Genomic DNA, 23550 nt, shown 5'->3' on the forward strand with positions numbered 1-23550 from the left:
TTGAACTATATAGCATGCCGTTCAATCGTAGCCCTACTCAATAAAGAGGTCTTAATTTCTTACCGTTTCAGGGATATTTGATGAATGTGTGGGAGGGGGGCGAGTATTTTCCAGTGATTAAATGACCAGAGTCGCAGTCACGTGGACGGCCTTAACCCCGGCTTCACTGTTGCTCTTTAATTAAAGACCAAGTTCCCCACTGAACTCATTAAGCAGCTCAGTGGCATGTAGGGGTGTATTAGGCTGTTATTAGGTAGCCATGTATGAATATGAACTGTTTATTTAAATGTATGACTTCATGAAGATACTTTGTTTATATTAAATGTATTGATTGTTCAGAATCACAATGTCCATACTGTGGAGAATGCCTTCCAAAAGTTTAATATTCAAGTTAAATACAAAAAAACGAAAGAACGAAAAATGCTTTTCTTCTGTAGTTTTTATCTAAACAAACAAGAGAAACATAACAAGAGTACGGTCAACATTTGCAAAATTATTCACCAAAGCACAGTACAGATAAGCATTTGTGGCGTTGCCCATTCTCAAAATGATTTATTTGTGAGGTACTCTTTTAGAAGCGAAATACAAAAATAATTAAACATTTTGGAAAAACATGTTGAACCGATTGCTTTAACTCCCTCATACATTCTACACACTTTTCTCCATTAGTGTGTCCACCATCTTTGGCAGGAACACTTCAAGAAAATGAAAGAAGTCCCGGAAGTGGTCCTTCCCCTCACTGGGGGGGTGGATCTGGAGCAGGGCCTTGGTGCTCTGCGTGCCGCCCACCAGCTTCGCCTGCACCCTGAACACCAGCGGCACCTTCACCCGGGCCTCCTTCTCCACGATGTGCTCCGTCACCTGGGTCTCCAGCGCCGTGTTGCTGCCCTCTGGCCTGGAGTCCACCGTCTCCTTCACCAGCTCCCTCCTCACCTTCCTCCGGCCCGCCCAGACCGCGTGCGTCTGGCTCCACGTCCAGCAGGGGGCGCCCGGCTTGGGCCCGCTCCCCAGCCTCGCCTTCTTCTCCTGGGGGGACGTCGAGGCGTCGCTGCTCTCCGAGGACAGGGGCCTCTTGGTTCCGGTGGCGGCGGTGGCGCTCCGAGGGCTGTCCTGACCCGCGACGCCGCTGTCGTTGGATGTGTTGAGCTCCTCTGAGGTGGCGTCCATGGACTCGCAAGACCCGGGCGCCACGTCGGTGCGGCCCGGGTCTCCTGGCGGCGTCGGTTCCGTCAGGGACCCGGGGCCGCACTTGAGGATGTTCTGGAAGACCTGGACCACGGCCGCGCAGACCCTCTGGAACCAGAGCGGCCGGAAGCCGTCTCCGGCCTGCTGCAGCTGGATGCGCAGCCCCTCGGGCAGCAGCGCCAACTTGAAGGGGACGCTGATGTTCATGTCCTTGTTCGCGGAGCCCTCCGGGTTCTTGCAGTTGGGCCCGTCGCCGTGCGGGGTGAAGAGGCGCACCAGCCCCCAGGGCTTCCCCTTGGTGGACTTGCGGAGGTACTGGAGGCTCCGACAGTACTTCTCCGCCTCCTGGCACTCCCTCTGGAAGTTGAGCTGGCTGCGCTCGCTCAGGTTCCCCGCCACGTTGTGGGAGAGCTCAAAGGGGTCCAGAAGGTTGAGGGGCCCCAGCTTGAGGGCTTGGTTTTGGGGCTGGCGGGGTTGTTCTTCCTCCATGGCATCCACCTCCTCGCCTTCCTCCTGCGTCGTCATCTCCTCCCTGGCCTGGCCGATGAAGGAGGTGACTGGGAGTGCGCGGCCCTCCCGGAGGGATATGACGCTGCCGGCGAAATCAAAGGTGGCGTAGAAGGAGAAGAACGCAGCCAGCAGCACACCTGGAACATGTCCACAGAGACAAGCAGGCAGTGTTAATGAGGGTGCTCTGTTCCTGCAGAGGAACAGGGAAACACACATTTCTGCTGCCTGACGTAGTCATTGTTAGAAATGAGCGAGTCACATGATAACAGATGTTGAAATGATTAGAAAAGGTTAGCCCGATTTTGCTGCTGCTCTTAGTGATACAGATAGTCAATACTTATATTGTTGGGGGTTCAAGACCTATTCTTAAGACCTATATTAACATGCATTAACATTCTAGCTTTAGACTGGGGTTTCACTCTGGGTTCCCCCAGATTGTATAACACATAGGAAGGGACATATTTCAAGCTGCTCTAGTATCATTCAGCAGACTATGGATCATTTATGTAAACATCAATCCAATTCCAAGAACATCATGGCCTGTAATCTCTACCAACCAGGTGGGATATTTCATGATTCAAAAAAAGCTACATTTGGGACCTGGGACCGAGGCACTTACAGAGGTCCTGCTCATTCTTGCTGGGAGGGACAGCGATGGGCTGGCTGGGGAAGGTACAGTCCCACCCTTCAATCACACACTCCTCCTCCTCACCTGGAGGGAGACATGGTGGTCAGGGACCGTTCAACAGCGATATGGTGGAAAGCATGGCTGTAGAGGCAACCCACAGCACTGTAAGTTATTAACAGCTTAAGAGCATGTGCTGGATCCCAGTTATTCTGCTGTAACATAGTAGGACTGCTGGATCCCAGTAGTTCTGCTGTAACATAGTAGGACTGCTGGGTCCCAGTAGTTCTGCTGTAACATAGTAGGACTGCTGGATCCCAGTAGTTCTGCTATAACATAGTAGGACTGCTGGATCCCAGTAGTTCTGGTATAACATAGTAGGACTGCTGGGTCCCAGTAGTTCTGCTATAACAGAGTAGGACTGCCAGAAGGTCTGTTATAATATGGTAATAGCTGAACTGGATCATGGCTGCTGCAGCTCTTCCAGAGGGCGCTCATGAATCAAAGAAATGACCAGATTGGGGAGGGGGGGGGTGTGCTGGGGGGCTTACAGGCCATGGCTTTGAGCTGGTCCACCGTGGGCAGGACCGGGGGATCACTGTTCTGCAGGAAGAAGATCACCAGCAGCGTCAGGGCGTAGTTGTTGAGCAGCGGGCCAGCACCGCCTACGTTTCCTGCCCCGTCAAAATAAGAGTTACTACGAGTTAAGTCAGAACAAATAAACTAAACAGAACTAAGCATTGACATAGAAATGTTCAGTTAATAACGTTTTATTTTGATCCTTTTTAAATAAATATATTTCGGTGTCTCCAATTCCTAGCCAAGACAAAGACTAAATGAATGTGCTTCTACTGCCACCTGTTGAGCAAACACAGCAAGTGACACTAGAGCCATGTAATGCAGAGTTAAAACTACCTCAAAAATGTAGAAACTTGTTCTATTAAACCATGGTAAAATGACATTTGAAATATAGCTATTAAACTGATTTCTATAATAATGGTGATTTCAGATATTCCGTTTTGTCCACCATTTTAATAACATGAAGGAAGGCAGTAAAAGGACCAAGGACCCATGTGTTGTTATTCTCCAGTAGAGATAAAGGGTGTCCTACCAGCCAGCTGTTTCTGCCTTGCCCAGTAGCGAATGGTGTAGACCAGGGGCCTCAGCCGGGCATCCAGCCCAGAGCACAGCTGCAGGTAGCGGGTGTTCCTCACCGCCAGCCTGGGAGGGAGGGAAGGGAATATAGTTTAGAACACACAGTATATATTAAAACAATGATTTATTAGCAGTATTTTCCACCCAAAAAACTGTGACTATTACTAGAGTAAAGCTATTGATTTACAAAAGGAACCAAAAATTAGTACATTTTACATTTGGTTTAGTGCAGAACAGCAGAATGGCTAGTAATAACATTGTATTAGTTGTGGTCAAAGACGTACAGGGTTCTAAAATACAACGTCATCCGCTGACCTGTTGTTGATGCTGATGTCCCCCTGGAGGTCAAGCTGGTGGTAGTGGAACTTCACCACGGGGAGCCGGGCGCTGGCCACCACCTGCACCTTGTGCACGCCGGGCACACACTTCTTCAAGATGGCCGCCACCAGCTCCAGCAGCTCTGCGGGGGACGCCGTGGACAGGTCGATGTCCGACAGGATGGAGTCCTCCGAGCGGCCGTCGTCCGATGAGGCCTCGGCCATCTGAGAGGGAGACAGCAGCATAGACAGAGACAGGTAAAGAGACACTGAGACTGAAGTTGGGTTTATTTATCAGCTGAATGTCGCTGAGTGATCCAAAGGTTCCTCCCAGCGTACCGGTTCTGTGGAGGACTTGGCGCGGGCCTGGAAGGTCTTGGTGTTCTCCAGGTCTAGGAACAGGTCCAGGTCACAGGAGTGGATGCCAAACGTGTTCACGGAAGAGCCGAACGGCAGGATCTGGCTGTCTGTAAAAAAACAAGAAATAAATGTGTTTATTTATTAAAGAGCAACGTGCAAGTAAATGTGTTGCGTCAATGCACATTGTGTGCTCTTAGAAATAAGATAAACAATTTTTGTCGTTTTTTACTGCCGGTAAGTTCTAAGAATAGCAAACTAATGTAGTTATATGGGACGCGGCACAGATTGTATGATTAGATCAAAAAGGGGGAAAACCTACATAAACACCCTGACACAAAGCAGAGCCCTTTTAGAGCTGGGATTCACACACATCTCCCAAGATGAACAAAACAAAGGTTTACCGGGGAAGAACTCTGTGAAGACCTCCTGGATCAGCTGGACCAGCAGCTCTCGGGCATTCCTCTTGTTCTCCGACAACTGAATGCGCTCCACCACACACTGCATCTGCTCATTCACCTGGGATAACACACCACAATATACAGTTGACCATATATGGGGTGTGTTTCCCAAAACAGTCAAGAAGTTTGCATTTTGCCGACTTATTACTAAGCCCGGCTGTACTATGCAGCAGCCGAAGTAGAGTGTTTCCCAAAAAACTCCAGCTAACATAGCAATATGTAGCTGACCTCTTCGTTGATTAGCTGCGTACTTATCAGCTAATACATAGTGAACAGATGTTTTCTGAAGGTGGAGTTGCTCTGAGGCATTCAATAATTCACAGGCGGAAGCCTCACAAACTTTGATATTTAGATTACATGCTTGTTATACAGTTGTGGTTAATATTCGCCAACTTGATTGTGTCTAGCCTACTTATCCTTTGTATCAACATTAGAAACAATTTCGGGAATAATTGTTTGTTTGGAAAAAACGTAGGCATGGCCTGGATGCATCGGGTGATTAAAGGTACGCGGTCAGCTGTTCAGAGCCCCCTAGGGCTGCCCGTCATGATTGATACGGTGGGCAGAGCCGTCGGCACTCTGAATATGACTATGAAAAGCAATATGGATAACATCACGATCATGATGGAGAAGCTCACGGCTTTGCAAAGGCAAGGGGATCGTTCTGGAGACGCTCTGGCATGGACTTGGAGTGTAGTCGCGCAAATTGGAATGCGGCTACTCGCCCCAAAATCAAACAACCCTAATCTTATCTTTCGCCCCCCCCCCCAACCAGCACCGGCCTCGGCCAAGGCCACTGCTGGAACATCTCCCGGATGAGCACTGCGGTGCGACGCTCTCTTCGTGCATCCCTCCCCCCACCCCACCGACACCTGCTGATTTGACTCTGTCTGGGACATGATCAAGGCTGTCTCCATGGCAACTTGCTGTGTTATCGCGATGACATCCTGCGGCTGAGATACCATGGTTGTGCCGTCGGGCGAGCGACTCTTCAGGCCTACGCACACACGAACTCTTACACGGATACAGATACGCAATCACCCCCCTCTACCCCCATCCCACGCCTTCGCCTTTGCCCCCCAGTGCGACAAGACGGGCCTGTGTCCAGCGCCTAACGGCTGCATATGACCGGGTGGCTGCTTGCCTGTACTGGTTAACCCCCCCCCCCTCCCCCCGTTGCAGGTCTTGTGTTCTCATGTTGTGACTATATGCTTATGTGCTGAGGTGTTTTTTTTCCTGTTCCCACACTGTACTCCCCCTAGGAGTATAGCCTGGGGGTTGCCTTTTTTCTCCTCCCTCTCCTCATGTCTTGCTGTATTTTTCTCTCACCCTGTCTTCCGGTCCTGTCTACCCCATGTGTGTTGTGTTTATGTGTTGGACTGGTCGATGGCCCACTTTCGTTGTGCATGTATGTGTACAATGACCGGGTTTATTGTTATCAATAAAGGTTTGTTTGAATTGAATTGAATTGAATATGTAAAAGTAACCGGGTTAAAGAAAATATTTGTGAGCCATTAAATGTCCAGTGATGTTCCACACCCTAACATTTGGAGTCGGTACTGCACTAACTTGGAATTGCGTAAAAAAGACAAAGAAAAATCGGTCATGTGACCATGAATATCCAGGAAGCATGTGGCATAATATGGACCTACAACAGCCCTAAAGCCATTGTAAATAATTTGCCTTTTTACCATGTGGGTAATACTCACATGGTAGACTATGTTGTTGGGAAACAGTCAGGAAGCCTTACCTTGCTAGTACTATGGAGCTTAATAACTTACTATGAGCTTACTATGTAGGTGAAATGGTTTTGGGGAACACTTTCCAACTGTTGAGTCCCTAAGAGGTAGGTTGCTAAGGAAGTTAGCAACTATGCTTTTGGGAAACTAACCCCTGTACAGCATCTTCTGTCAATATATTATTACTCCCAAAAGTCTTATAATAATAAGTGTAATAAGTGTACTAATATTTGTTCAATTATTTGGTTAATTCCATAGCGGATGAGTTAAGTAATATCACCTATCTATGCTGCTATATAGAATAGACTCTACGTACAAAATGCAAGAAACATTCATATTATTTTAACAAGTGAGGTAACAACAAGATGATCATTACATAACTGTAGATTACATTTAATGAATGACAACCCATATCACATACAGATTTGATATCTGATCTATGAGCAAAAAATCTGAATATAAAGTACAAATATTAATATGGACGTTTCCGTTTCTCTTATACACTTTGAAAAGACAGGTGCCAACGAACACAGTACTGCAAGATGGATGCTTACCGTCTCAGCTTGAACCAACACCGGTTTAAGCCGCTCTAGAACCTCTTGGAGGTTTTGGAAGTCTGTCTTCTTCTTGTTGATGAGCTTAAAGCCCTTCTTCTCCCGTGGCTTCACCCGCAGCCTCTGGCCGTTCATTTCGTGTACCAGCTGGGACAGGGCCGTCTGCTGGCCCGCAATCTCATTGAACTGCACGATGGCGTATACGCCCTGGAACAGCAGGATAAGTTAATTATAGTTATAATAAAGTGATATTATAGAAACACCATGAAGGTGACGTCTTGTACCCGACATGCATCTTTTATCGTCAATCTGCCCATATGATGATTTGGTCGTTTTCATTAGCAGTGGACATAAAAACATTTCAGTCATTGCTAAACCAACCCCTTTCCCTTCGGTCTTTCCTTAAATAAATAAATCTAAAACTGTTTTTGTAGGATTATTATAATTATACTGGCTACAGTTAAGTTAGGCACCCAACCTTGTCTTTGTCAAAGATGACATTTGTGACTTCTCCGAAACACTGGAAGTATTCTGTGAGTTGGGTCTGAGAAGTGTCCTTCTGGAAGCCGCTGACAAACACGCTGCGTTCCTCCTGCGTCTGGCGGGTGGCGCGCACGTCGGTCAACGTCTTGTGTTTTCGCCCTTTCACATGCTCATCCAAACTAGGTTCTTTAAAAGATAATGTATAAATAATGTTAAAATATGTATGACAAGGCATATATAGTCTGATTTAGTATGAGATAATTATATAGAGGAACAGTAGAGGCAAAACACGTTATAATGATCGGAAAACATTTCTCCGTCATTACTAGTCAGACAAATGTATCCCATGTGGCGTAGTCCGTTAGCTACTTACTGTTCGGCATACTGATGTTGCACAGGTTGCAACGAAACCCTTTTGGGGTCGTTATTATGTCCACTTCCAAATCCATAACAGCGGTTTAATTAGGTATTTCTACAAAGTCTAAAGGTGTCGGCTCAGGAATGCTTTCCCTGATTTGTTATGTACTTTCTCAAATCTCCCTCCACCGAATGGTTTGTGTTGGTTTCGGTCCGACTACCAAATGGGTCCGGGCAACGCATTTTCCACAATATTAGTTCCGCCCAATTAATTTGGTTTACCTGAGTATTCGTTTTATAAGCATAGCATAACGATTTACTTTTTATTGCTTATAACCAAAATATAGACAACCACTAGTCTATCAATAATTTACAGATCTAATGACAAGATTAATTATATCCATTTGTAATTGTATTTTCCAGAGGTTTTACGCTATGCTCTCCTCACCTAAAATATGTTTGCTTTTAGTAAGTACTAATAGTAAAAGTATTGATAGTGAGAAAGACAAGCAGACAAACTTTGACATTTTAATTTTTAAAAAGTTTCTCAAATCAACAAACTAAGAACCATTATATAAAAACAAAAAGCAATATATATCTATTATAAAAAAAAAAACATTAAGACAAAAGCACATTCTGCAAATTACCAGTGCACTGTTATGATAAAATAGAAAAGGTAGAAAACTGGTTGAGCTGCCTATAAAACCTTGGTGCCTCTCCTGGTCCGCTTCACAGGCACTGACACTTCTGAGAGATCCTCCTCTTCAGCTTTGCTCTGGCCCTTGGACACATTTCTTTTGGCCACGATCACAGGGACCGCCTTCTCGGGAGCTGCGGCAACAGCAGCTTTCCTGCCACGAGTGGGCCTCACCACAGGCGTTGAGGTTGGAATCTCAGGAGTAACAGTCACATCATCCTCCAATGGTGTTGAGGATTCCTGGTCTTTAGCCGTAGACTTGGTCTTTTTTGTGACTCTTCCCTTTTTGGGCTGGACCTTTTCTTCATCCTCTTCCCCATCCTTGGTGGCGGGCTCTGCCGGCACTTCCGCTGGAACATCAGCGGTTTCCACTGTGCTCCGTTTGCCTGCCCTTCCGCGAGCAGCAGGTCGTGAGACGACTGCCGCGATCTCTTCTACGACTACAGCCTCCTCCTGGGGGGGCTCAGTGGCTCCACGACGACCCCTCTTGACTGCCGCCGGGGCTGGGACAGTCGCAGCAGCCCTCTTTCCCCTCATGGACTTAACAACCTTCTCTGGCTGTTCAGCAACGGAGCTGCTGGTCGACTTGGTAGTATCCTCTTGAACCTCTGCCTGCTCGGGTTCAACAGTCTCCTCCTCAACAACAACAACCTGTGTGGTCTTCGTACTTCTTCCTCCTCGCTTCGGCTTCTCGGTGGGCTTCTCCGCAACCTCGGTGGGGGGGACCACCATCTCTGGTTCCTCAGCTTTTGTTGGACGCCTTCCTCTTTTGGGTTTTTCAGCCGGGGCTGCGGTGGGTTCTTCGACCACCTCAGCGACAACAGCCAGCTCCACAGGGGTCTCCTCCGCCTCCTCTTGCTTGCCCTTTCTTCCACGGGTTTTAGATGGAGCCTTCACCTTCTCAGGAACCGAACTCTCCACCACTTGGAGCTCTTCAGAGGCCGCCTCCTCAACAGAGTCTTGCTTGGTCTTCTTGGATCTCCTTGATTTCTCAGTCACCTGCTTCACAACAGCCTCTGGAACGACCGGGATGTCTACCTCTGCCTCCACCTTCTCCTCTACTGGTTTGGTTGGCCTTCCCCTCTTGGCGCGGACCGGGGCCTGGGTCGGTTCTTCGGTAGCGACCTGTTCAACGACAACCGCCTCGGGTTCTGGTGCAGCCTCTTGGATGGCCTTCCTTCCACGTCTGGCTTTCACCGTGACTGAAGCCGGTACTTCGGGCTGAGCGTCTGTGGGAGGGGCTTGGTCAGCCACCACCTCACTGTCCTCCTCCGGAACCACTTCCACCTGAGGCTCCTGGACGGCCTTCCTGCCTCTTCTTGGCTTCTCCACTTTGACAGCGGGAACTGATTCTTCTTCAGGCTGGGGCACAGCTGTGGGCTGTTCAGCCACCTTCTTGGGGATCCTTCCCTTCCTGGTGGCTGGAGTCTTGACTGGAGGTGGGATGGCGGTGGAGTCTGATTTGACGGCATCTGCTGCAGGAGCCTGATCGCTGGTCTCTTCAGTGGTGGCGATCTCTGACATGGCATCAACAGCTGGTGCCGGCTTGGCGTTTCTCCCTCTTTTGGGCTTCAGAGGGGTTTCCTCTGGAGCCTCCTCGGCGAGGCTGGTGACGATCGGTGCTTCGACATTCTTGCTCCCTGTCAGCCTCCCGCGTCGGCTCTTCGCCGGGGTCTGTTCTTCGGCCTGAGGTGGGGCCGGGGTTTTCTTCGCTGGTCTTCCTCGTCTTCCCTTGGCGGGGGTGGTTTGTTCCTCCAGTGTGGGTTCTTCTTCTGTAGCGTGTTTGGTCGCCTTCTTCCCACGGACGGATTTGCTCAAAGGTGCTGGGGCGGGGAGGGCGCCGTCTTGCACGGCCAGGATCTCGGGCTCCTTCTCGTCGGACTGGGTCTCTGGGAGATTCTGCCCGGCAACTTCCTGGGGGGCGGTTTCCATGCCAACTGGTGCATCAGAAGAGACCAGATCTATTATAGGAAGAAGAGGAAAATAAATAAATATTTATAAGAAAAGCAGATAACCAAGGAGAAAACAAAATCAGTTTTGCCTTCAAGGGTTGTTATTCCACTTTAGTAGCTCTGTTGTGTCACATGGTGTATTCCCTTTGTGGTGTGTTTGCAGCTCAAGTATTGGGTGCACGGGCACATTGCATCACTCAATTTATTCCATCTGTAATTCTAAGCTGCACAAAATGAATAGTACACAATTTGCTTTGCACTTTCCCAAACATGTTAATAAATTAGGTTAGGGATGCTGTTGGAAAACATTTTTTTTCAAATCAAATATATTCCATCACATTTTAGTAGATTCAAAAGTTTAACGCAAAGAAAAACAAACCTGCAGTGTTTTCCTCAGGGGTTGTCAGAGCTTCCTCAACCACCTCCGCCAAAACGGGAGCGATGGTTTCCTCAACAACCATCTCTACAACGGGAGTGATGGTTTCCTCAACAACAGGAGCGATGGTTTCCTCAACAACGGGAGCGATGGTTTCCTCAACAACGGGAGCGATGGTTTCCTCAACAACGGGAGCGATGGTTTCCTCAACAACGGGAGCGATGGTTTCCTCAACAACGGGAGCGATGGTTTCCTCAACAACGGGAGCGATGGTTTCCTCAACAACGGGAGCGATGGTTTCCTCAACAACGGGAGCGATGGTTTCCTCAACAACGGGAGCGATGGTTTCCTCAACAACGGGAGCCATGGTTTCCTCAACAACGGGAGCCATGGTTTCCTCAACAACGGGAGCGATGGTTTCCTCAACAACGGGAGCCATGGTTTCCTCAACAACAGGAGCGATGGTTTCCTCAACAACCACTTCTACAACGGGAGCGATGGTTTCCACAGGGGTTGCCAGTGGAGTTTCCTCAACCTCCACAACAGGAGCGATGGTTCCCACAGGGTTTGCCAGATTTTCCTCAACCTCCACAACGGGAGCGATGGTTTCCACAGGTGTTTCCAGTGGCATTTCCTCCACCACCAATGCTTTAACGGGAGTGATGGTTACTTCCGGGGTGGCCAGAGTTTCCTCAACAACCACCTCTGGAACTACACTGACCGGTTCCTCCCTCCGTTTAGGGGTCTCCAGGAGCTGCTGGACTCCATCTAGATTCATCTCTCCAGAGACCTTCTGCACTCTGGGAGTCTTCAGCAGTTTCCCTCGGAGGTCCTCCATGGGCTTGGACTTCTGCCTCGGGGTCTTCATGATCCTCTTCACTGCGCTGAGACCATCTGGCTGCTGGGGCTTCTGCTTGGGTGTCTTCAGGAGGTTTCCTCGGAGGTCCTCGATGGGCTTGGCTTTCTGTTTGGGGGTCCTCGCGGTCCTCTGGGCGGGCTTCTGCTTGGGAGTGGCCTCCTTGGTGTTGCCCTCTTGGCAGGAGTCCTGGACGGTGTCATCCAGAGCTGGGGCCTCGCCGGTGAAGCTGGAGCCCTCCTCACTCTGCAGGAGACGCTGCACCGCCTCGCGGTTGAATGTGCCGCGCTTTGTTGTAGAGCCGACGCCCATTGGAGAAACGACCATTTCACCTGTACAACAAAAATGTGTGGTTAAGAGACAATATGTCAAGGATGAGCACTATTGAGTGCAAGTCAACCACATCTTTTCGGTGTAGTGCAAGTCTTTACCGGTCTCCTCTGGCGTGTTCATGACGGACATTTCGACAGCAGATGTAGAGAGTGCTGCAGAGGGAGACTCGGTGGAGGTCTTTGCCATCAGGTCAGATTTCCTTTTCCTTGAGTTAACTGGGGTGCTGAAGATCTCGGCGATTCCTGAAATCCAAAACAAACAGAAGTTGAACGAAAGGTCATCTGGAGAACAGTGGCTGGTTACCCAACAACAGCACCATAATAACAGAATGTTGAACACAAGGTCTTACCGGTCAGGTCTTGATCTACTTTCATGTTCTTCTTCAGAAGAGCGATATTCTGGACCAGCTTGGGAGCAGCCCCTGCATGTTGAACGGCCCGTTGATTGAAAGCTTTGCCGACGACAATGGTGACGGGTGAATCAGCATGGCCAGTGGTAACATGGCCGTGAGGGCACTTCCTAGCAGGGGTCTGAAAGAGGAATGATAACAGCTCAGCTTCAGGCAATTACTTTTATGCTGTGACACACTTAGCAAATGTTAAGTAATTTCGATATAGTATAGGGTTAGTATTGATGTCTAGATCAATTTTATTCATTGACACTAATTCAATAAACGGCTTGTATTTAGAGAAGGATGTAGGGAAGCCAATGGTCTCAGTAAGTTTGTATTTATCTGGTGCTTACTCTAAAAATAAAAAAATAAAAAGATATCTCCTTTAGTAGTCAACTGTAATTTTGTCCCCAAGTATTGAAAAAGTATTTTACTGCCCAAACAAGAGATCCGATTACATATCTTGCCAGACGGATCAATCGAGTGTCAGATCTGTAGGATTCAACATTAAGGCATGGGCGGATCTATTATTTCTACCTTCCTGACATTTCACTTCATTGTAGCATGTACGGCATTGCCTAGCTTACAACGCTGTGTGTATATTAGGCAATTTGCCTTGCTGGGTTTAAATACTGGGGTTGGGTTGTTTAAAAAATATTTACAGGAGCATGTTGCACAGGAGCAGAACAATCCAATATGAATGCTAGGGATCAGCCGATATGGATTTTTTTAGGGCCGATGCCGATACCGTTTTTTTTTTCCTCAGTCTTAGCGATGATGACCATCGGGTCATTCGGAGATTATGGGTGCTGATTTTCTTGAGCCGATATTTGGGGCAGATACAGCTTTTGCTCCCTCAATTGACATCATAAAATGACAATGATGACAACAAATGTTACAAGTAGGGGTGTAAATTGGAGCCTTCATGACGATTCAATTATTTTCGATACTTCATAATTCCCCACGATACGATTCAATATTTTTTACATTATATATTAATATCATATCTATCAAATAAATTAACAAAAAAATAATATTTAACCTTTTATTGAGAATACAGAAACATTATATACACACTTTAGTGCTTACTGTGCAGGTCTAGTATGGCAAATAGCCTATTCACAGAAAAAAAAAAATATATATATATTTTTAAAATAATCTATTCATCGAATCGTCGGCTCTATAATTGATTAATCGATATTAACGCAGTAGCCACGCATCGGCCGGTGCCGATACACGTAAAAAACGCAAATATCGGCCCGCTATATCGGTCAATCACTAATGATTGCCAATGTGTCCTTACCATTGGCAGAGCCACCACAGTCTTCTTCACCTTCTGTGTGGCAGTGCGACCCTTGCATAGGGCGACCACCGGCTTGGCCTGGCCAAACTTCACAATGTCCACCCAGGAATTCACAACTGAGGAAAGGGCAGAGTTAATACAATACTCTGAAGTTGTATGCATTTAATCAAACAAAATGAATTTAAGGAAAATATAAAGATAAAGAATATCCTTGATGAAAGATGGATTAAAATAACCAATGAGTACTTTATTAGCAACTCTACTTTTGTAAGGCTGACCAAACACTAAGTGGCATTCGTTTTTTAAGTGTACATATCTTCCATTGTTATCCTTTTACTGTCATTATTTATGAATGAGTATTTGTGTTTGCAGAAGCACATGACATTACTGGATTCTAAGTATGGACATCATTTTAGAGACGTACCCTTCAAAGACGCCCTTGAAACACCACTTCTTCTGCGCAGGACCTCTGCTGCGTTCTTCAGCACGCTCTTGGGTGTCTTCCGAGAAATACTCTTCCGAGCGATGCTCTTCCTCTTCGGGGGCAGTTTTGGGGTGCCTGTCTGCAGTTCGGCAAGGGGCGATGGTGTGCTGATACGCGAAACGGAGAAGCGCCCATTGACAGTGGGAGACTGGTCGTTGGACGGCGTGTCAGACTTTGCCTTCGGGGACTTCTTGGCCGATGAAGGGCTTTTGGGAGATGCCGCCTTGACCTTCGGCGACTTCTTGGCGGGCGAGGGAGTCTTTGCCTTTGGAGACTTGGCCTTCGGGCTTTTCACTTCGTCAGACTCCTGTGGGAATTAAATTGCATAAGTCATGAGAACAAATCCACCCAAAAAAGACAGTTGGTTCACACCTTGTTTTCCCCTCCTTGCTTTACCGTGATCAAGCCAATAGTCGACGCCCTTCTGAGGAGCGACTGTTTGGGTCGAGCCACGCTGAGGCTGCGTCGTGGGGTGGCCCCCTTCTGCAGAGGGGAGCTCGGGGGCAGGCGTTTGTCAAACAGCTCGGGGCTCAGGTGGCCTCCGAAAGACACTCGCTTCCTCATCGTCATTGGGCTGGCTGCAGCTTCAATTTCCCTTTTCCTTGCGGCCAGTATCTCTGAAAGGTGGGGGGAAAAATAGGTATACTTTAACAGACATATATTCAAATACTTGAAAGCTGAGGAAAATACACATACAGTTCGTAATGCTAATAAACTACTCAGCAACTGGCTAGAAAAGCATATCATTTGTATTGAATATTTACCACTTGCTGCCGCCTTTGCTTCCAGCTCCTTCTTTAAACTGTGGGCCTTGAGCGTCTTCTCAACACTGCGAGGTGACACCCTTGGAGAAGGCTTCACTTGGGCAGCAGTGGGTGTGCCACAAGTTGCTTCGGTTGGAATCAGTTGTTCTTCAGCGGTGGGCTTCACTGGAGTGGCGGTCTTGCTCTTCCTCCTTATGGGCGTCGCGGGCGCCTCGACGGTAACTTGCTGCACTGCCTCCTCGCTTGCCTTCAGGGTGCTGGGGGTTTGGGCAGGCAGAGACAGACCCGCTTTTTTGGGCGTCTCCTGAGCGGGTAGAGAGGTTTTTGGAGTCTGCTTCTTTGGGGACTTTGCAGGTGCAACCACTTGGCTCTTGATCTCATCTTTACTGGGGGTGCTCACCGCGTCTGCGGTGGCGGCAGCAGCAGCAGCCTGCACGACCACTTTAGTGATGAGCCCGGGCTGAGGCTTGGGTGTGGCGTTCTTGGTTGTGGGCGTCTGGGGCTGCTGTCCGGCAGGTTTGCGTGGCGTCACCAGAGAATGCTTGATCATCTGGTAAAGCTCGTTGAAGGGGGAGTCGGTCTTGCTGTGCTGCAAGCTCCCGTCATCCTTGGACTCCACCTCCACGGTCTTTTCCAGGGATCGCTGGATGTTGTCATTGTTTGCGCCATCTTTCAGACGGGGGCCTGAAATGATGCAAAGGCAATTAGGCAATAAGTCGAAACGAAACAGAACAGTGGTATTCCATTTGGTGCGTTTCTCCATTTATATTTTGAAATGCAGCCGTTACCAGACACGCCATACAAAAAATTAGCATGATTTTATACACATGCTTGACTTGGACAGGACCATGTACCTGTGGAGATCTCAGACGTCCGGTTCGCTCCTGGGGTTCTCAACTGCTCGTGCAGAACCTAGGTAACAGGTAATGGAAATTTACCACAAAGAAAAGGCCTTTTTCCCCCCCAGCACAAAAGCACCAATAGCTATATTAAAAGTCATCAGTGAATATGTAATGAGTGTATCTATCCTGTACCTGAGTATCAGCTTTACCGGAGACTGAAGATTTCTTTGGCGTCTGCTGTGGAGGATACTCAAACCTAACATAAGGGACAGTCCAGAAGAGCAATTTTAAAATGGAAACTTATGGATAATGCCAACATTTTTCGCAATATTATTTTACTAGTGTTTAGAGACCCACCTGAAAGAACGGTCAATAATTGTGATTACATCGCCGTGCTTCAGACGTTCAGCCTGCTGCAGCTCTTCCCCATTCACACGAGTCGGGTTCACCGAACTCATGTTAGTGAGGATCACCTGGAGCAGAGATCACGTTAAGTTACATCAATGTAAAAGGCTGAAGGATTTTGTTCGCAATCTCATTGAAAGCATTTCATGTGCCAAAATTGGGAGATGACTCACTCCCCACACGACCCCCCAAAAAAGTGTTACCTCTTTATTTTCATTCAGTTCCACCCGACAATGTTCTTTTGAAACATGAGGAAGCTGGATACGAATATCACAGTCTTGCTTCCTGTAATAAAACAAACAGAAAAAGTGTGAGGGAAGTGTCTTAGGAATAGGCATGATTTCCAAGACATGCTTGACATCAAATTGGGTCTGATGTATAATATATTTGGATGGCTTTTATTCTATGAGCATGTTTTGGAGCAACAGGGTCTGGTAGGAATTATTAATCCTCCAAACACGGGAAAGGCTCCAAGCATTATATACCTGCACTATCAATGATCGTGGCTACAGACCAGCCACTTTCGATACGGGACTAACGGCTGTACATACACGGAACCTATCGACAGTGACGTCAGCAACAGTAGCCCCGCCCCCAGTAGTTTCAAATGTATGGGTCAAGTAGACATCTGTCAAGCGGCCTTAACACGTGCGGTGCAAAAAAAAAAATGTTGAAATGGCCAGATGCAATCAACTCGAATTAGATTAAAGATAGCATATTGCACCAATCGACCGAAACTTTGTTCACCATACCTTCCAAATAAACATGTTGCGGTGAGAGGAAACTCAGTTCCATCTCCTCCTCCCCTCTTTATCACGACAATCTTTCCGTATGGCATTTTGAGTTACCTAAAAGGACAGATATGCCATTAATCAGTTATGCTCCAAAGAAAAGCAGTGTTAGGAAAAGGACGTATTATGAAACAATGCATTATACGAAGACTTCAAGCCAGGACCTGTACATCAGAAGGAAGAGATTAAGTATTGGTGGGGGGAAATACAGACATGCTCCGGTGGCGCTTCTGTCCCGGTTCCATACGGTTTCTGAATGAGGGCCATGCCTGAAGAACTGGGGCCCCCAGCATGCTCACAAGTCCACAGTGAACTCTTGAATAACATACTGCGATACGACACCGGTTTTTATATATGTAAACGTACTTTTGTTCCACCTCTTCACTCTCAACCTATTATCATTTTGTATTTCTAATTTATTGTCTGAGCAGGCAAATAATGCATTTGACTGCTTTTGTACTTTGTGTAACAAGAACTTCAATGCGCCATTAGATTTAAGGTTGGTGATGTTGGCTTTATTAAACCGACTCAAGAGACATGTAGCAACTTTACTGTTAAATCCTAAATAAACGTGAACATAACCCAACCTATACTATTAGAAATTTGAGCACATGGGAAATGCTGCTGCAGTTTCAAACAACACGATGTCTCCCAAAATGAAAATATACCTTAATACAAGACTAAACGAGGACCCAAGAACCCCTTCTACTAACATAATAACCATCACTATTCTACTATGCTGTTCGCTTCCAAGATGGAGGCGGTCGCGGCGAGGTGACATGCCATGTACATACCTTATCCATTCAATTTAAAAGGAAAACTGGCCACAACACCTTTTTTGCGTAGCAACACTTTTCTAAACGCCTTGCTGCAGTAATAGTGGCCACTTGATTGTGACACTGGTGACACTAAATTGGTACGGTTAGATAGAACAGGAGCAGAAATGTGAGGCACCTTAATAAAGTGTCCACGTGCATAATCAGAGCTAACTCAAGGAGATCAGAGACATTTAACACACGTGGTCCGTGTCGCAGAGGGCTTTTAAAAACATAAAATGGTTTGTTTAAGATGTTAGTATTTCGTGCATAAATCGCATAACAAGTCGTGCATCAAATCATCGTGGCCGTTATTGCCATTCGGCGTCGTAACCTCAATATTTACCTTGACAAACCTTTTAATCCACGTAGTCCATGTAAATCGATCCGAGCCCTATAAGATTAAAATAACCTGACGTCTACAACTGTCATCAGATTTTCTCTGTATCTCCTAATTTAACTAAATCTGCTCTAACGCAGTTTATCCGACGGCGGGCTAACTACGCTAATATTGTTCCTCTCTCTGCTTCACTTCTTTCTGTACACGGCGGTGAGGCACTCCACGGCTGTATCCATCCGCTACTCCACAAACTCAGAAATCATTCAATTTGAAAACGATAACAACCGAATTCATCAATGATAATGCGTCGCCAATGTGTATTTTTTATATCCTTATGTTTATATTTTGTAAATAAACAATAAACTATACATAACGATTGTATTTACACGAGGTCCTATTTTGTTTTCAATCTGAGCGGAGCAATACATTGAAAAGAGGGGCTCAGTTGTTTGAAAAACATTTAAAATTCCGCGCGAAGCTTTACCATTGGTTGAATCTGATGATGCGGCCAAAAGTAGAACCGGTTAGTTTTTCTACTACGGGTGTACTCGTTTAGCATGTATGCTGTATGCTGTTCGCACCCGTCCCATAAATAAAGTTGACCGTGTGAATGTATATAATATATATAATATACAAATAATATTTACCTAAGATTAACTTTACGAGAGCCATACTCCCCCAGCACTGAGTTATTTTCTCATTTATTCGGAATAATATAAGGTATATAACTTGTTTTAATCAAGTTAATGTATTCTAATTTGACCATAATATTGCTCTAAATTTCATACATTTTTCATAGGCTAATTATAATTAGTTTATTCTATAGCCATGATACGGGATTTATGGCATATGCCTACAACTAGAAAAATACGTAAGGGATAATGTAGAACGCCGGTCATTATCGGGCTTATTTTCGATAATGACCGGCGTTCTATACATTATCCCGCTTAATACACGGCTACTTACCAAAACGAAAAAATTACTTTAGTGTGTCTTTTTACAATTCATTTGTTACCATTCGTAGTGTTGATCAGCAGAGAAATAGTTCGCCAAAGACGTTGACGTCGCTTAATCTACACAGCATTGAGGAGAGCCGTGTAATAAAAAAGCCTAGTTTATGACGCCTGTCATGGGTTTTTGCTCCATGAATGCAGACTGCAGTTATTTTCCACTAACACAAAAAGTATATCGGTAAGGTGCGTACAACTATACGTTAAGTGGTAGTAGAAGTGATAGAAAGCTGCAAAGATGAATAAAACACACCACACAAACACAATTGTTATTAAATGTCGATTTTATGTTTTTTTTGTTTGTTTTTTCTCTTTTCTTTTCAAAGTCACCTGTTAAGCATGACACAAAATCGCAACATATTCCATAATTTTCAAAAAACTGAGGGTGCATTTTGTTGCCATTTGAGATTAGCGGCGGCGGCGAGCGAGCGAGGCTGTGCTGTTCTGGACGTGGTTGAAGTCCTGATTGAAGAAAGCAGCTTTGACAGTCATGAACGAAATGAACATACACAGAAACGAGTCGAACAGATTCCACACTGGCATCCTATGTCGGAAACAATTAGCTTGTCTCTAAAAAAAAAAAGAAAAGAAAAAAAAAAGTCCTGGGCAACCAGGCCGAACATAAAGTGAGTGATCAACGAATTCAGGGGCTCAGTAGCAGAGGTGTGTGTGTGTGTGTGTGTGTGTGTGTGTGTGTGTGTGTGTGTGTGTGTGTGTGTGTGTGTGTGTGTGTGTGTGTCGCGGGAGGGCAAGGAGTGTAGCACTGGAAAACATTTACAAAGAACAGGCCAAGCACACAAATTAATGATTCCTTCCTGAGACATTGGTGCATGTGTGTGTGTGTGTGTGCGTGTGTGTGTTTGTGCGTGCGCAGATGTCTGTGTGCGTGTAGTGGTGTACAGGTACGACGGTCTCAACGAGATGGGTGGTGAAGTGAAGGCGTTTTGGCGTGAGAAAAGAATCACCAGAGTGAGGTCCTGTTAGATTCAAAAAGATCAACGGTCACATGTTAATTTTCAGTCAGAAGTCACATGTTCTGCCCCCCTCCCCCAGACACACACACACAATCACACACACAATGTGTTTCTGCCATAGTGTGTCTGAGTCCCGATCCTTCACACCACGACCGTCTTAGGGGGAGTCTGCTGCTGTTGCAGTTATCCCCCCCTCTGCTGGCCAATGAGGTCGAACCATCTCCTGTCAGTTGCACGGCAAAAAAAAAGCTATTCCCTGATTGGAGAGCTCCTTCAAAAACTATATTTCAAAAGGTGGGGTCTTGATCGCGGTGTGAGGGCGGCGGTGGTGGTGGGGATATAAAATAAGATGAGGCAGTTGCTGAAATTTGCAAAACTCGGCCTGCCCGTTTTCTAGTAGGACACAAAACACGGATGCATTTCCTTCAGTAAAATGTGCTCGATAAGTCTTTTCTTGAATCACAAACCTATGGACAAAAAGACATAAAATGTATTTCTTTTTTTTCTCGTAAATCAGGTGAAAGCTAAACTCTTCATAGTTTTAAAGAAATGAATACAGCTTATATACACAAACTCATAGGCTACTTAAAATACACCTTAATAAAGGATCTTCATTAAATTGATTTCTTGAAAGGACAGGTGACCGTGTGATACAACCAAGTTAATACAATCATTGCTTTCTCCATTCTCTTTGCAGCGCAAAACAAAATTAAGATAAAAAGAAAAACCAACCCAACCTGGAATAGTATGTGATATTAATGGACACAATTCCTGTGCATAATAAAGTGTGTCTGCCTATGTTTGTTTGTTGGCGCGTCTGTGTGTGTGTCTGTGTCTGTGTGTTTGTGTGTGTGTACATGCATGTTTGTATGTGGATTGGACAGCAATTTCAACATCTTAAACCTTTTCGTTCACTTCAAACACCTTCCTAGTATGTAACGAAATCGAAGAGCCTCGGTCGACACGCCCGATGGGTAGGAAAATATTAAAACAGTTTAGGAATAACAACAGTTTCAAATCTCCAAAATAAACCACAATGTTCTCTCCTGCTACTCATCCTGTCATTCCATAGTGGACAAGTCAGTCGCCATAGATCATTAAGTCTTTTCTATATATATTTATATAACTTTTGTACGAAATAGGTTTTGTTTTGAAGTTGGAAAAGGAATAAAAGACCCAAGAGCTTCTTTTTCTTTTTGTCTTTGTTTTTAGAGGGAAGGGGGCGGTGGGGTGGTGGTGCCGGGGGCGGAGGGGGATGGGGGCGGGGTAATTGGGAGATAGGTCGGTGCTGGAGGTGCATTCTGGACAAGATCCTCCAGACCCATAGTTCACCTTGAAGTTGGACAAGAACGACAACAAGAAGGCGTGGGGCCGTCTTGTGAGGTCTTTACTGGCATCGCCCCCCTATTTCAAACCAACACACTGATGCACTGGCCCACCGCCCTGGCTGGACCCATCTGTCTTTCAGAGGATGGAGCAAAGGGGCGGGGGTGGTGGAGGCGAGGGTGAAGGCAGAGGAGGAGGAGGAGGCGGAGCAGTGTTTACAGTATTGTCCCTCAGAAGTCTATCCGCCTCCCACACTCCAACAAGGCCCTCCCCCTTCCCACCGACATCCTGGTTCCAGGGGCAGGGCTGGAGCTAGAGAGAGACCCTCTCTGCCTCCCCCCCCCCCCCCCAACCAACAAGCCAGCATCCGGTTCCCCCAGCCGAGCCCCTGCCTCTCCGCTCTGTCATGCAGCCTCCTCCAGGGAGGAGAGGGCCAGCGTGGGGCCGGTGGCCTGGGGGGGAGAGGGCCGGGCGGAGAGGGCAGCGTGTGGCGGTGGTCGTGGTGGTTCTGCTACGCTACGGGGACTGTGTGGCCGGACTGCTTTGGGCTGAGCTGGGTGACAGGCTGGGACTGCAGCTGCCAGGGGGGGCCCCGCTGGATCGGGCCCCAGTGGCTCCGCTCTCCAGACCCTCCGAGTTCTCCAACATCTCCTGGATGAGGGGGGGCATGGAGCCCGGGATCTCCATCTTCAGGGTGATGACCCGCTCGGCTCCTGTGGTGGTGGAGGAAAAGAGGGCACTGTTAGTTTACTTTTAACAGACAATCGTAACACACACACACACACACACACAATGGGACACTTTGGATGTGACTTCTAGCATTATGACATTCAACGGTCGCCATCTAGCAGGATTGGGTGTGAATACACCACGTGTAATCCTGTTGGACCTCTGACCTTTGGCGCTGATGCTTCGCAGATCGGTGATCTTCATCAACATCTTGGGGAACATGTGCGGTTTGTGGGGTCTCCTCCTCCTCACGTAGATCTTCAGGGCCTCGAGCAGGGGCTCCTGCAGCACGTCCACCTTGTCCGCCTGCTCCAAGTCCTGGCGGTCTAACAGAGGAAGAACCAAAACACTTAGAGAAGAACGTGAAGACCACCGATCAGGTTTTAACTCAACTCAACTGTCAATAATGGTAGACATTCTTCGTACGTTGATATACTTTGTGTTTTTCGTCTAGTTTTTGGGATTCATTTGTTATTCTTATTACTTTCCTGTAGTGCGGCGGTGATGCCCAAATTTGTTGTCTGGGATTTATAAAGTACACTTAATCCTCTCTTCAACCCTAAGCTCTACTCCTAACTCCCCATTGTAATATCCCCTTTAAGCCACTGGGTGGTGCTCAATGTTTTCGCTAGACATGGCCATCTATTCCAATCATTTTATGATCATAGCAAAAAAGCTCACCTCCCACCATCATTAGTAACAAGGCTGTCTGCTAACTTTTACACTCTGCACTTTGAACAGGTGGAGACAATGGTAGCAGTACACTGGCTGGAGAAAGGCACCTCATTGTGATAAAAATAGCTTTATATGAAACTACATCACAGAATACAACGCCCGATGGGTATGAAATACACACCACTAAGTGTTTTTTAATCAACAGCGGGGCCAGATCGTTTAGAGTGGAACCATAATGTTATCAAGATGTGTAACCTACCTCCTACAAGCTCATTAAAGGTATTATATTTCCCTTCTGCCACTAGGTGTCTCAACCAAAATAACCTTCAGAATGTATTCACGCTCAGAATTGCAGAGATGTGACACGGGGAATTAAAAAAGCGATCCCCGGTTTGAGTCCTGTGTGTCTAGCAGTGTATGTCTGCCCAAGAGACCCTACCCTTCACTAAACAATAGCCTAATTAAACCACAATTAAACCGGATACATGCCACATTTAAAAACGCTCCCAATGGATTATAATCGCTAAAAAGTGTAACCCACTAGCTCCTCAACAGTAAAAAGCAACAAAGAACGGCATTGCCAGAGGAGCTTCGGTATGGGTGTAACGTCCATAGACTGTATATAATAAAGATTAAACTGACTGAACATTGACTGTATATGATACAGGTTCAACTGACCTAACATAGACTGCAATATAATACAGTTTAACCTGACAGAAACAGGTTGTCCATATGTAAACATTG

The 23550-nt window shown here is 46.6% G+C and overlaps 3 protein-coding genes and 1 non-coding gene across 5 annotated transcripts in view; all 4 read right to left on the reverse strand.

The window, feature by feature from the left end:
- Window positions 1–512: 512 nt before the first annotated feature.
- tut1 (terminal uridylyl transferase 1, U6 snRNA-specific) lies at window positions 513–7912 on the reverse strand. Its single transcript, XM_084485242.1, has 10 exons — window positions 7760–7912; window positions 7382–7572; window positions 6904–7110; window positions 4554–4668; window positions 4132–4259; window positions 3791–4017; window positions 3432–3541; window positions 2872–2994; window positions 2315–2407; window positions 513–1832 (listed from the first exon to the last, which is right to left on the reverse strand). The coding sequence occupies exons 1-10, from the start codon at window positions 7833–7835 to the stop codon at window positions 649–651; spliced, it is 2454 nt and encodes an 817-aa protein (XP_084341368.1). The 5' UTR covers window positions 7836–7912; the 3' UTR covers window positions 513–648.
- A 352-nt stretch (window positions 7913–8264) lies between these two features.
- Window positions 8265–18260, reverse strand: mki67 (marker of proliferation Ki-67). 2 transcript variants are annotated; one of them, XM_084485855.1, is made up of 15 exons: window positions 18099–18260; window positions 16899–16994; window positions 16350–16431; window positions 16099–16214; window positions 15934–15997; window positions 15754–15811; window positions 14900–15583; window positions 14532–14752; window positions 14076–14442; window positions 13652–13767; window positions 12307–12487; window positions 12056–12199; window positions 10869–11956; window positions 10772–10832; window positions 8265–10401 (listed from the first exon to the last, which is right to left on the reverse strand). In XM_084485855.1, exons 2-15 carry the CDS (start codon window positions 16982–16984, stop codon window positions 8441–8443), a joined length of 5229 nt encoding a protein of 1742 aa, XP_084341981.1. In that variant the 5' UTR covers window positions 16985–16994; window positions 18099–18260; the 3' UTR covers window positions 8265–8440. The 2 variants fall into 2 exon arrangements, with proteins under 2 accessions (XP_084341981.1, XP_084341980.1); XM_084485854.1 differs by having other exon boundaries at window positions 10772–11956.
- On the reverse strand, window positions 16559–16680 carry LOC311367233 (small nucleolar RNA SNORA71). Its single transcript, XR_014639703.1, has one exon. It is a non-coding gene; the product is annotated as a small nucleolar RNA SNORA71 (small nucleolar RNA).
- Window positions 18261–21286: 3026 nt separating the features above from the next.
- LOC311366803 (retinoic acid receptor alpha) overlaps window positions 21287–23550 on the reverse strand; it is a gene marked incomplete at its 5' end in the record, with an annotated part of 4168 nt that continues 1904 nt past the window's right edge. Inside the window, 2 exons of the mRNA XM_084485580.1 lie at window positions 21287–22115; window positions 22299–22457. Coding sequence (XP_084341706.1) covers window positions 21919–22115; window positions 22299–22457 — 356 coding nt within the window. The 3' untranslated portion in view covers window positions 21287–21918. The remainder of the gene's footprint in view (window positions 22116–22298; window positions 22458–23550) is intronic.

Source organism: Micromesistius poutassou (genome assembly GCF_964030765.1).
Source record: "Micromesistius poutassou genome assembly, chromosome: 21".
Classification (NCBI taxonomy): Eukaryota; Metazoa; Chordata; class Actinopteri; order Gadiformes; family Gadidae; genus Micromesistius; species Micromesistius poutassou.

Coding starts and splice junctions, on each gene's coding strand:
- tut1 (XM_084485242.1), bottom strand. CDS start 7,835: ATGGATTTGGAAGTGGACATAATAACGACCCCAAAAGGGTTTCGTTGC. Junction 7,573..7,759: donor CAACATCAGTATGCCGAACA/GTAAGTAGCTAA, acceptor TATCTTTTAAAG/AACCTAGTTTGGATGAGCAT. Junction 2,995..3,431: donor AAGGCAGAAACAGCTGGCTG/GTAGGACACCCT, acceptor TTGACGGGGCAG/GAAACGTAGGCGGTGCTGGC.
- mki67 (XM_084485854.1), bottom strand. CDS start 16,984: ATGCCATACGGAAAGATTGTCGTGATAAAGAGGGGAGGAGGAGATGGA. Junction 15,998..16,098: donor ATTATTGACCGTTCTTTCAG/GTGGGTCTCTAA, acceptor CCCTTATGTTAG/GTTTGAGTATCCTCCACAGC. Junction 14,753..14,899: donor AGCAAAGGCGGCAGCAAGTG/GTAAATATTCAA, acceptor CCCACCTTTCAG/AGATACTGGCCGCAAGGAAA.